At 40.0% G+C, this 13,854-nt stretch overlaps 1 protein-coding gene across 1 annotated transcript in view; it reads right to left on the reverse strand.

The window, feature by feature from the left end:
• Wnk3 (WNK lysine deficient protein kinase 3) overlaps positions 1-13,854 on the reverse strand; it is a 107,344-nt gene that overhangs the window by 74,139 nt on the left and 19,351 nt on the right. Inside the window, exons 5-7 of the mRNA XM_013035800.1 lie at positions 11,263-11,351; positions 7,407-7,626; positions 1,375-1,669 (exon numbers count right to left, since the gene is read on the reverse strand). Of these exons, the coding sequence (XP_012891254.1) occupies positions 1,375-1,669; positions 7,407-7,626; positions 11,263-11,351 (604 nt within the window). The remainder of the gene's footprint in view (positions 1-1,374; positions 1,670-7,406; positions 7,627-11,262; positions 11,352-13,854) is intronic.

The following is a 13,854-nucleotide window of genomic DNA, read 5'->3' on the forward strand; positions in this document are numbered from 1 at the left end:
CAATGCCACTTCTGGATTTTTCTGCTCATGTGGTACTGAAGAATTTAACCCAGGGCCTCATGCATGCAAGGCAAGCGCTCTACCACTGAGCCACCTTCCCAGCCTGAGAAATAAATTTTATCTTTAGTTCTAAATTATCTTTGTTAAAAGATGTATATTACTCAGGGTGTCGGTGGCTCATGCTTGTAATCCTAGCTACTCAGGAGGCTGAGATCTAAGGATGGCGGTTCAAAGCCAGCCTGGGCAGTAAAGTCCGTGAGACTCTTATCTGCAATTAACTACCAGAAAACCGGAAATGGTGCTGTGGCTCAAGTGGTAGAGCACTAGCCTTGGGCTGAAGAGCTGAGGGACAGTGCCCAAGCCCAGAGTTCAAGCCCCACGACCAACAACAACAACAACAAAAAAGATTTCTGTTAGCCGGGCGCTGGTGGCTCACACCTGTAATCCTAGCTACTCAGCAGGCTGAGATCTGAGGATCTTGGTTCAAAGCCAGCCCAGGCAGGAAAGTCTATGAAACTCTTCTCCCTAATAAAACAGCAGAAAACCGGAAGGGGTGCTGTGGCTCAAGAGGTAGAGTGCTTGAGTTCAAGAGCTGAGAGACAGCGCCCAGGCCCAGAGTTCAAGCCCTACAACCAACCAAAAAAAAGGATTTATGTTAGGCTATTTATTTTGTGCTGGTTCTGAGGATTCAACTTCAGGGCTTGGGCACTGTTACTGAGCTTTTTTGCTCAAGGCTAGAAAGCTCCAATTCCGGCTTTGTGGTGCTTAATTGGAGATGAGTCACAAAAACTTTCCTTTGTCAACTGGCTTCAAACTACAATCCTCAGATCTCAGCATCCTGAGTATCAGAGCCATGAACAACTAAAATTTTGCAAGACTCTTAACTTGTTAGCAAGGTCATTTTTTTTCTGTGAACAAAACTAGTTGGCACAGTATAATCCTCCTACAACTAACACATTAGACAGTCATTGACAGACGTTCCACTTAATTTTAAAAAGGGGATAGAACTGGATGCCAGTGGCTCATACCTGTAATCCTAGCTACTCAGGTAGGTACTTAGGAGGCTGAGAGCTGGCGATCACAGTTTAAAGTCAGCCTGGCCAAGAAAGTCTGTAAGACTCTTATTTCCAATTAACCACCAAAAGAGCTGGAAGTGTAGCTGTGGCAAATGGTAGTGTGCTAGCTTTGAGCAAAGCTCAGGAACAGGAGGGAGAGTGGGGAGAACAAACTCCCTGGTGTCTACTTCTGGGGCTTTGTAAAAGGCTAGATAAAATAATAGATCGCCAAAGGCTCTGAAAAGCACACACATGCCATTTAAAAATAAGGGAATATAACTGGACCTTCATTTGTTTTTATGAAGTGTAACTGTTTTACCTCTAACAGAGAAGCAGGGCTGCTGTGGATTTCTCTGGAGAAGTTGCTGTCGAACATGTTGATCAACTTCTGTTTCTTCACTTTCAGCCCCATTGTGCTGAACAGGAGCAGGTGGCAAAGTTGCAGTCTGTTGCTGAGGGAGTACATTCCCTGTAGACTTGCACTGAGAATCCCGGCGTTCTTCAGAACAGCTAGCAGGCTTCTTCTCCCTTGTCTTTTTAATCAGGGTCACTCGATCTCTAATAGATTTAGCAACAGCTTTGGAATCACTTTCATGGAAGAATCCAGACTTGACCTACAAACAAAACACAATAAATAAACTATTTACCTAACATTAAACACTGGATCTTTCTTTTAATGCCCATCATTATTTTATAACTCAACTCCCAAATGCTATTAAATAATAGCTAATTTGTTTCTAAAATCCTTAATCAAAGACATAAGTACATGTGATAGCCTGTAATGTAGATGTAAGTAAAGCAAGAAGGGCATGGTGGTTCATACCTATAATGCCAGCACTTGGGAAAGTAAGGCAAAAGGATTGGGAATTACAGGCTATCCCAGGCTTCATAGTGAGAAATTATAGCATTATCACGCATTACTGAAATACTTCAGGTTTAGGCAGGATATAATGGCATATGCCTATAATCCCAATATGTGGAAAGAGGATCTCAAGATAGAGGTGAGCCTACATAGCAAATTCAGAGCCTGAAGTGAGACTTTTTGAAAGAAATTAAAGGAAGAAGTTCGAGGGAAAGAGGGAGGGAGGGAGAAAAAGAGTTTCATGGTTCTAGAACAACCCAGGCAAAAAAAGTTTCACATTTCATCTAAAAAAAAAGAGTTGGAGAGCTGGGAATATGAGCATTATGCCCACCTTTGGTCCCCAGCTCCACCCAGACCTCCTCTCTGCCCAGGAGTTCCGGCACTACAGTTGGCCCCTCTCTCTCTCCTCCCAGACCACCTGAGGTCCCATCTACCTCACTTCCTACCCCCAGACTCTTCCTGCTACCTGGATGGATGCCATATGCTCCCTCTTGGGGGAAATATGGCTCCCCTAAAAAACTTTACAATAATCTTTTTTAAAAAAGAGTTGAGTGTGGTGGTATGTACTGTTTGAACTGAAGAGCTCAGGGACAGTGCCCAAACCCAGAGTTCAAGCCCCACAACCAATAAAAAAAAAACCCTAAAGAGTACAGAAAGCATAAATAGGATGACTGCAGTTAAGGGCAGCTGGGGGGGGAAAGCTGGTAGTTCATGCTTACAATCCTAGCTACTCAGGAAGCTGAGGCTGGTTCAAAGCCAGCCTGGGCAATAAAGTCCTTAAGACTCTTATTTCCAACTCTAATAACAACAGATGCTGGAGGGGATGTGGACAGAAGGGAAACTTCCTGCATTGTTGGTGGGAGTGTAAACTTGTTCTACCACTTTGGGAAGTAGTACCAGCACAACTATGTTTATTGCAGCATTATTTACCATAGCTAAGATATGGAACCAACCCAGATGCCCCTCAGTAGATGAATGGATCAAGAAAATGTGGTATATATACACAATGGAATTCTATGCCTCCATCAGAAAGAATGTCATTATCCCATTTGTTAGGAAATGGAAAGAGTTGGAAAAAATTATATTAAGTGAAGTAAGCCAGGCCCAAAGAAACATAGGTCCCATGGTTTCCCTTATTTGCAATTACTAGTATATGTCTGAGACAAGTAGAAATGGTCAGATAAGTTGATGTTAGGCAAAATGAACCACAAGGTAAGGACCCAAGTGGTTTTTTTCTTACTATTGTATTTATAAGGTGATTTTTTTTATTGCTTTATATGTCTCTCCCCCACGGTATAACCCCTGTTTCCACTGTATTTGATGTTGGTATAATTTGGGGAGGGGAAGGGAAAAAACAAATTGTTTAAATACGTATACAGGTGGACTCATTGCAACAATGAGATGTACAAGACACTGTCGAAAATGAACTTTACAACTTTGGCGGGGGGGGGGTGGATGTAGTCGTGGAGATGGGACGGCAGGGATGGTGGGGGAAAAACAAAGGAGGAGACAACAATGCTTGATAAGAAATGTACTCATTACATTGCTCATGTAATTGTAATGCCTCTGTATGGTGTTATCACAATAAAAAACCTATTTTTTAAAAAAGACTCTTGTTTCCAATTAACCACCCATAAGCTGGAAGTGGAGCTGTGTGGTTCAAGCAGTAGAGCCTTGAGCACAAAAATTCAGAGACTGCACCCAGGCTCTGAGTTTAAGCCTCAGGAACAGCACAAAAAAAATAAATAGCCAAAAAATAAATAAATAAATAGCCAGAACAAAAAAGTGCTGGTCACATGGTATGTACAAACCACAATACAGGAACACATACACACACACACACACACACACTAACTTGATAAAGGTTTGAGGTTGCACCTATGAGAACAAAGATGTCTACTTAAAAGGGGAACAGACAAAATTTTTAAAAGATTTTTGAAGTTCAAATAAATGATAGCACGCAGCATTATTCACTGTAGCTAAGATATGGAACCAACCCAGATGCTCCTCAGTAGATGAATGGACCAAAAAAATGTGGTGTATATATAATGGAATTCTATGCCTCCATCAGAAAGAATGATACCACTCCATATGTTAGGAAATGGAAAGACTTGGAAAAAATTATAGTAAGTGAAATAAGCCAGAACCAAAGAAACATAGGTCCCATGGTTTCTCTTATTTGCAATAACTAGTATACATCTAGGATAATCTTACCAGATAAGTAGAAAAAGTCAAAAGCTATATACATATGATCATATAACCTGATTCTAAGTGAAATTAATCCCAAAATTGGGACAAAAGAGGCTCTTTGTTGCTGTTGTTTTTAATGTACTTATAATGTACTATGTGAATTTTTTGTTTCTTTTGTATGTTCTTCCCTCATGGTATAACCCCTGTTTTCACTGTATTTGATTCTGGTACCCTGCACCTTGTATATACATTTTCTAATTTGGGGAGGGGAAGGGATATAACAAAATGCTGAAACAAGGATACATGGTGACCCATTGTAACAATGAGAAATAGAAGATGCTATGTTGAAAACGAACCTTACAACTTGGGGAGGGGGAGGGAGGAGTTGGGGAGGGGTAGGGAGGAGTTGGGGAGGTGGGGAAAGAAGAGATGGTAGGGGAAAAACAAAGGAGGGGGGAACAATACTCAAAAGGAAATGTACTCATTATCTTACTCATGTAACTATAACTCCTCTGTAAGGTATCTTTACAATAAAATATATATATTAAAATATATGATAGCAGAAATGAAAACTCAAAGAAGGGATAGAAACTAAAGCTGATATTATCTTCCAGGGTAGAGAATGAAAAACCAAGGAAGCTGGGCATTGGTGGCTAAGGTCTAAATCCTTGCTACTCCGAAGGCTGAGATCAGATCACGGTTTAAAGCTAGCCCAAGCAGGAAAGTCCATGAGACTCTTATTTTCAACTAACCACCAGAAAAACTGAAAGTGGCACTGTAGTTCAAGTAGTAGAGTACTTAGCCTGAGCAGAAGAGCTCAGGGACAGTGCCCAGGCCCAAGTTCAAGCTCCACGACAAACAGACCAAGGAATAGAAAGTAGAAAAGATATGAATATTGGAGCAACAGTCTAAAAGATCCACCATCCAAATTAGCAGTAGTTCCAGAAACAGAAGACAAAGAAGAAAGTATCAACAAACTACTTTAACTTTCTTAGAAACCAAAATACTTGGGTTAACAAGTTGATGTGGTCTAGATTAAGAAACATTAAACCATGACATATCAAACCAAGGTACATCATTGTGAAATTTTAGAACACTAAGAAAATGAAGATACAAACTTTTACAGATGAGAAATAAATGGATCCCTAATGAAAACTTGAGAGCTAGAACGAATCCCCTTTTTTAAAAAAAAAAAAGTTGGCAGAAAACACTGTACAGTCAGTATTTACTGTGATTTTTCTCTCTCTGCATATTGGTAGGATTGAGGATGTATTTTATTCCTTTTTAATCTCATATTCCTTTTAAATCTTAATTGAAATCATTTTACCTTGTTTTTATTTATTCTGAAACACTATGTTCATGAAAATAATTTAAATAATATAAAAGTATGTAACATACAATTTCAAAAAGCTGGAAGAGGGCTGGAGGCATGGCTCAAATGGTAGAATGATTGTACAGCAAGCAAGAGATGAACTCAAGTCCTAGTATTGCAATAAAAATAATAATAACAACCCAAGCACTGGTGGCTCATGCCTGTAATCCTAGCTATTATGAGGCTTAGATCTGAAGATCAAAGTTTGAAACCACCCCAAGAAGGAAAGTTTGTGAGACTCTTGTATTTCCAATTAACCACCCAAAACTGAAAGTAAAGCTGTGGATCAAGTGGTAGAGAGCTAGCCTTGAGCAAAAAGGCTCAGTTATGGTGCCCAGGTCCCAAGATCACCCCCAGCAAGTACTGACACCCAGGACCAACACACACACACACACACATGCGTACACACACACACAGAGAAAAAATAACAATAACATAAAAACAATGCAAGAGAAAGTGTGTTCTAAAGCAAAAAGATAAGTCAGGAAAGAGAGATGGAATTTAGGAAACATAAAACCCAATATAGGACTGAAGCTAAGAGAAGTATAAGAAAACATTAAATAAAACTCCCAGATCATAGTTACATACCAGAGACATAAGATAATAATTATAGATTAAAATAGTGTGACTAGAATGGCAGTCATGTTCGGGGCTATCATCATCAAGATCCAACTGTCATTGTCCCAGTCCCACCTGTCCTTAAAGTCAGGAGTCAAAGCAGCTCAGACAGGACCCAGCTGGTCTTGCCTACCCCTCCCAGGAGCACTACAGCTGCAGGGAGCAGGTGTGGACAGGCATTTTACCCCTCAGTACTTTTCTTCTGTGAGCTACTGAGGGTGGGGGCTGGGTATGGAGAGATTAGAAACAAAAATATCAGAATACCCTCACGCCCCTGCTCCTATTCCCCATCCAATCATTAGCAGACTACTTATTTCTAGTCCATACAAAAGCCTTGCCAGTGCCCAGTCATGAGCTTCTTTCCCTACACTCACTGGTGACCTTAGGCTTTAATTTCCCCAGAAACTGTTCTTGTACACCCTTAGGGAAGCTGAAGCCAGACAATGACCCAGAAACTCTGAGAAGCTTATTCTCCCCAGGAACTCTTTATCTAATCATCCAATATTTCCCCTTGGGTAAAGAACAGATACATTCTTTATATTTAGGTTTTCAAAACAGAACAATATATTCCACTTTGATAAACTACAAGGAAAAACAAAAGGAAGGAGTAAGGAGAAAGTCAGGGCAAATATTGCCTGCTATGATGAGGGATGAGATACAGCTGGGAAGGACATGAAAGTGGTTACTAAGGCAATGAACGTTCTGTTTTCTAAGTAGTATTTTATGTTTCTTTGTCTTATACATACAAATTTAATATACTGTTGTTAATATATACTTCATAATAGCAAAATAATTTAAATTACAACAAAAGGAGACCAGAACTGGTGGCTCACATCTGTAACCCTAGCTACTCAGAAAGCTGGGATCTGAGGATCTCAGTTCAAAGCCAGATCAGGCAGAAAAGTCCATGAGACTTTTAGGTACCACAAAGCCAGAAGTAGAGCTGTGGCTCAAGTGGTAGAACACTACTGATGAGCATAAAGAAGCTCAGGGTCAGTGCCCAGGCCCAGAGTTCAAGCCCAGAACAGGCCCAGAATGAATGAATGAATGAATGAACGAACAAACAAATAAGCCAGGGACTGGTAGCTATATAATCCTAATTACTCAGGTGGCTGAGATCTAAGGATTGAAATTCAAATGGTAGCGCATTAGACTTGACCAAAAAATTCAGGGACACTGTCCAGGCCCTGAGTTCAAGCCCCAAGTCTGGCACAAAAAGAAAAGAAAAAAGGAGAAAAGAGGGAAAAGGAGAAAGGAATCAGTCCTGATACCACAAGAAATGGGGCCAAGAACAGTAAGATTTACTTACCATTTCATATGCTACTTCTTCAGGTGTATCTGTTTCCAAATTGAAGCTGAATTCAATAGCTTCATTATCTTTGTGTTTTCCTTTCAATTTCTTAGGGTCTTCGACCCATAGCCTTAGAGCCAGGGATGAATTTGAGCAATCATCTTCCTCTGCTAACTCCACCCTAAGTCCTGTGTCCTCAGCAAAAAATGCATGGTTTAAAAGATCTCTGATAGACAACCTAATAAACAAAGCATACATCTTGTTATCAGTTTTTCTGTTACAAGATGAAAATCATTTAATAAACATTAAACCCAAAAAAGATAAAAAAAAGAAAAAAATAAACATTAAACCCTAGCTACTCAGGAAGATCATGTAATGAGGCCAGCCCAGGCAAAAAGTAAAACCTTATCTTACAAATAATCAATGTGCTAAGATGTACTGCCTGCCTAATAAGCATGAAGATCTGAGTTTGAACCCTAGCACCACCAGGATGAAATCTATAAAGTGGTGCAGGTGCAGTGATAACAATTTGGCAGTTCTTCAAATAGTTAAACACAGAATTGTCGGGGCTGGGAAGGTGGCTCAGTGGTAGAGTGCTTGCCTTGCATGCATGAGGCCCTGGGTTCAATTCCTCAGCACTACATAAGCAGAAAAAGCCAGAATGGTGCTGTGGCTCAAGTGGTAGAGTGATAGCCTTGAGCTGAAGAGTTGAGGGACAGCATCCAGGCCCAGAGTTCAGGCCCCACAACTGACAAAAAAAATAAATAAAAACATATAATTGTCATATAATCCAGGAATTCCACTCTTGGGTATATATTCAAAAAATCTGACAGCAGGAACTTAGCCATATACCAACATTTGTAAAGCAAAACACATAGTAATCAAAAGGTAAAAATAACCTAAATGTCTATCAACAAATGAATTTATAAACAAAATGTAGCCTATTCATATAATTGGGCAATTATTCAGTCTTAAAAAGGGGGAACTGGACGCTAGTGGCTTATGCAATATATTCCTACCTATTCAAGAGGCTGAGACCTAAGGATTCCAGTTCAAAGCCAGTGCACAGGAGAGTCCATGAGAGTCTTATGTCAAATTAACTACCATAAAGTTGGAAGTAGATTAAGTGAAGTAAGCCAGGCCTAAAGAAACATAGGTCACATGGTTTCCCTTATCTGCAATAACTAGTATACGTCTAAGACAAGCACAAGTGGTCAAAAGCTATGTACATATGACCATATAACCTGATGCTAAGCGAAATGAACCCCAAGATAGGGACACAAGAGGTTTTATCTTTGTTGCTGCTGTTTTCAATGTACTTATAATGTACTGTGTGATTTTTTTTGTTTCTTTGTATGTTCTTTCCCCATGGTACTGTTGTCACTGTATTTGATGCCAGTGTCCTACATCTTGTATATACATTATTCTAATATGGGGAGGGTAAGGGAAATAAATAAGGATACAGGATGACCCACTGTAACAATGGGATGTACAAGACAATATGTGAAAATGAACTTTACAACTTTGGGGGGGGAGGGGGTATGGAGGAGTTGGGGAGGTGGGGAGGAAAGGGATGGTAGGGGAAAAACAAAGGAGGGTGTAACAATGCTCATTACATTGCTCACGTAACTGTAACCTCTCTGTACAGTATCTTTACAATAAAAAATATATATTTTAAGAAAAAAAGTGGAAGTGGAGGTATGGCTCAAGCAGTACAGCACCAACCTTAGCCAAAAAGCTAAGGGATAGCAACCAGGCTCTGAATTCAAGCCCCAGTACTGGCACAAAATAAAGGAGGAAAACTCTAATATGTACTACAATGGGAATCAACCTTGAAAAAAAATCTGTGTTAGATTAAATAAAGTCAACACAAATGAACAAACACTGTTTGGTTCACTTATGTGAGGATCCTAAAACAGGCATATCCACAGGGTTAGAAGGGAGAACAGAGAAGAAATGGGGAGTTGAGGTTTAGTGCATATGAAGTTTTACTTTGGAATGATGAGAAAATTCTGGAGCTGATAGTGGTAATGATTGTATACAAAGGAATGTACTTAATGCCACTGAATTATACACTTCAAATGACTAAAATAGTATATCTTAAGTTAATTTCACTAAAATTAATAATCATCTTTTTGTACAAACACTAAAAATGTTTTATAATAAAGCCAATATTAAATAGGTCTTTCTTTAGTGGTTTTATACAACCTGAGATATGCAACTCTGAAATTGGGTAGACACTATTAAAAACAGGGAGAAACTGGGCGTCAGTGGCTCATGCTATAATCCTATCCACTCAAGAGGCTGAGATCTGAGGATTGAGGTTCTAAACTAGCCTGACCAGGAAAGTCTGTGACAAACTATTATCTCTAGTTAGCCACCAGAAAGCCAGAAGGGCAGTTGTGACTCAAGTGGTAAACTGCTATCCTTGAGCACCTAGGTATAGCACCAAGGACCTGAGTTCAAGCCCCAAGAACACACATACACACACACACACAAAACAAAACAGCCAGGCACAAGTGTCTCACGCCTGTAATCCTAGCTTCTCAGGAGGCTGGAATCTGAGGATTGTGTTTTGAAGCCAGCATGAGCAGGAAAGTCCTTGAGACTCTTATTTCCAATTAATCACAGAAAAAGCCAAAAGTAGCACTGTGGGTCAAGTGGTAGGGTGTTAGCTTTAAGCAAAAGAAGCCCAGGGATAAGGCCCAGGCCCAGAGTTCAAGCTCCAGGACTGGCAAGAAACAAAAACAAGGGGCTGGGAATGTGGTTTAATGGTAGAGTACTTGCCTAGCATGCATGAAGCCCTGGGTTCAATTCCTCAGACCACATAAACAGAAAAGGCTGGAAGTGGTGCTGCGGCTCAACTAGTAGAATACTAGCCTTGAGCAAAAGAAGCTCAGGGACAGTGCCCAGGCCCTGAGTGCAAGCCCCAAGCTTGGCAACAAAAACAAACAAACAAACAAACAGGGAGAGTCAATGACATACTCATGGAATTATTCTATAGGATAGATCATCTTTACTAATCATCATTAATGTGGAGGTGAAAAACAAAAGATGAACCTACCAGCTTGTAAGCAATTGTCCAAGATTCAAATTAAAGGGAAGACAAAATTAACACTAAAAAAGAGTCTACAGAAAAACACAAATTGTGATATAAATAAACCTACAATAATGCTTTTTGAACAAAAGTATTCATCTTAGCTTCCCATTGTTTTTGACACAAGATATATGATCAAATATATAAGTTTAGTCTCAATTATTTGCTAACTTGTGAGGGCCAACTAACTATTAAACTGATAGCTAATGATGATGAAAGTTTATCACAACATATATATAGAAAGACAACCTAAATGTTATTTTAAGGATAATTCAGCATATGATATTAAAGTCTAAAATGGCAAGCATGCCTCTGGGCATTTTTCAAACTATAAAGCACTTGCCTAATATGTAAGAAGCCCTGGATTCAATCCCTAGTACTGAAAAGATACAGCAGCATTTCTAAACCAGCAAACACATTCACTGATACACTGCTCTACACAGTTTGGCTCCCACTCAAAGGTCAAACTCATTACAAAGGAAAAGCATGAGGTCAAAAAAATGACTCAGGGGCTGGGAAGGTGGCTCAGTGGTAGAGCGCTTGCCTTGCATGCCTGAGGCCCTGGGTTCGATTCCTCAGTACCACATAAGCAAAAAGAAAAAAAGCCGGAAGTGGTGCACTGGCTCAAGTGGTAGAGCCCTAGCCTTGAGCTGAAGAGCTGAGGGACAGCGCCCAGGCCCAGAGTTCGGACCCAAAAAAAAAAAAAAAAAAGACTCAGTACAAAGTAAGAGAAAAATGCAACCATTACTTTACATCATTTCCCTACACTACACCTACCTTTCAGATTTGTTTTGACGAATACATCCTTCAATGATTTCTTTTACTTCTGGATCAGTGACTTTATTGAAGCTGGCTGGTTTTATACCCTGGGAGAGGAAAAATGATTTCTTATCATTAATAAAGTCTTTGAAACCCCAAGTCAGCACATTAATTAAACATTTTTAGTAGTTCGTTATAGGAGTTTGAACTCAGAGACTTGTACTTGCTAGGCAGACACTCTACTGCTGGCCCACATTTCCAGCTAAACATTATTTTTTTTTATCACAAAACCACATTCAAGTATTACAAGAGATAAATACATGCACATAAGTTCCTCAAAAAAGATGTTGCTGGCTGGGAATGTGCCTTCGTGGTGGAGTGCTTGCCTAGCATGCATGAAGCCCTGGGTTCGATTCCTCAGTGCCACATAAACAGAAAAAGACAGAAATGGTGCTGAGGCTCAAGTGGTAGAGTGCTAGCCTTGAGCAAAAGAAGATCAGGGACAGTGCCCATGCCCTGAGTTCAAGCCCCAGGACTGATTTAAAAAAAGACATTGGCTGAGAATGTGCTTTCGTGGTAGAATGCTTGCCTAGCATGCATGAAGTCCTGGGTTCGATTCCTCAGTATCACATAAACAGAAAAAGCCAGAAGTGGTGCTGTGGCTCAAGTGGTAGAGTGCTAGCCTTGAACAAAAAGAAGCTCAGCGACAGTGCCCAGGCCTTGAGTTCAAGCCCCAGGACCGGCAAAATCAAAAAAGATGTTGCGATTTGTAAATAATCTAAATCTCCCAACAAAGGCAAATTTATACATTATATTTTATTTATGTGATCATAAACAGGTACTAAAAATAATCCCAATGATATAGACAATGCTGATACTATAAAAGAGGGGAACATGTACAATCCTGAAATACGCATATAGCATAACAATTAGGTTTTTGAATTAGAAAAAAATATCTTGTTTGTTTGCTTGGAGACAGAGTGCCTGGCCTGGCCTCAAACTTAGGATCCTCCTGCCAGAAACCCCCTAAATAACTGATATTATACAGGTATACAACACTATACCCTCTGTAACCTTTCCATTGACATCTTACCCATGTTCCAGCCTTGAGTAAATAGAATGTCTTTCTCTCCTCCTAAATGAAAACAGTTGGTGTACTGTAACTTACAAATCAAGTACAAAACACTTGTATTTATGACTCTCCATGTTAAAAGCAAAAACAGGGGCTGGGAAGGTAGCTCAGAGGTAGGATGCTTGCCTTGCATGCCTGAGGCCCTGGGTTCAATTCCTCAGCACTACATAAGCAAAAAAAAATAACTGGAAGTGGCGTTGTGGCTCAAGTGGTAGAGCACTAGCCTTGAGTTAAAGAGCTGAGAGACAGTGCTCAGGCCCAGAGTTCAGGCCTCATGAACAACAACAAAAAAGACATTATAGCTTTTTTTTGCCTTTTATAGAAACGTTGAAACTTAATAAAAAGTAGAATCATATAATAAATCCCATATAACCATGACCACCTTCAATAGCAATCATCATTGTAAACCTTGTTTCAGCTATCTACTCCCACATCTTTCACATCTTGTAATATTTTAAAGTATATTTAAGGCATCACATAGGACCTTTTTTGTTTGCTTGTTGGTACTATGGCTTTAACTCATGGTCCCTTAGCTTTTTTCACTCAAGGATGGTGCTTTACCAGTTGACCTCCACTTTTGGCTTTTACTGGTTAGCTGGAGACTTTCCTACCCAAACTGGCTTTGAACCATATTCTTCTTATAACAGCCTCCTGAAGAGTTTTAATAATCCTCCTGAAGAGGATTATAATCATGAGCCACCAGCACCTGGCCAGGACCTTTTCTTTTCTTCTTTCCTTTTTTAAATAACTCAGGCTATTAAGCCAGACACAGTGGTGCAAACCTGTAATCTTAACTACTTGAGAGCTGGAATCAGAAAATTGTGGTTTAAAGCCAGCCTGAGCATAGTTCACAATCAATAGCTAGACATAATGCTGCACACCTAACACTCCAGTGACAAAGAGAAACACAATAGGAAGATCACAGACCCTATCTCAATGCAAAAAGGGACTAATAGAGTGGTCAGGTGATAGAATGCCTGCATATTTATGCATTTGAGGTTTATAGCTATTGAGTATATGTAGTGGAAGTACCAAAGAATGAATGTCATTGTACATTTCTTCCCAACTTAGCATTCACTGAGGTCATACTGGTAACCTGAAATTATCAATTGTAGGAGCATTTACACTACAAAAATCAGCAAATACTAGAAATCAGTGTTTTCTTTTCCACAAGAGAATTTGGTGTTAAACATTTACTACCACAACACTCCTCTAAAGTCTCTTATATTCAGCAAAAGCTTCTCTCCTTTTTACCATGAAATTAATTTGTTGAGAGCCGGGCGCTGGTGGCTCACGCCTGTAATCCTAGCTACTCAGGAGGCTGAGATCTGAGGGTCGCGGTTCAAAGCCAGCCCGGGCAGGAAAGACTGTGAGACTCCTATCTCCAATAAAACCACCAGAAAACTGGAAGTGGCGCTGTAGCTCAAGTGGTAGAGCGCTCGCCTTGAGCTGAAGAGCTGAGGGACAGTGCCCAGGCC

This window comes from Dipodomys ordii, unplaced genomic scaffold (assembly GCF_000151885.1).
Source record: "Dipodomys ordii isolate 6190 unplaced genomic scaffold, Dord_2.0 Scaffold221, whole genome shotgun sequence".
Lineage (NCBI taxonomy): Eukaryota > Metazoa > Chordata > Mammalia > Rodentia > Heteromyidae > Dipodomys > Dipodomys ordii.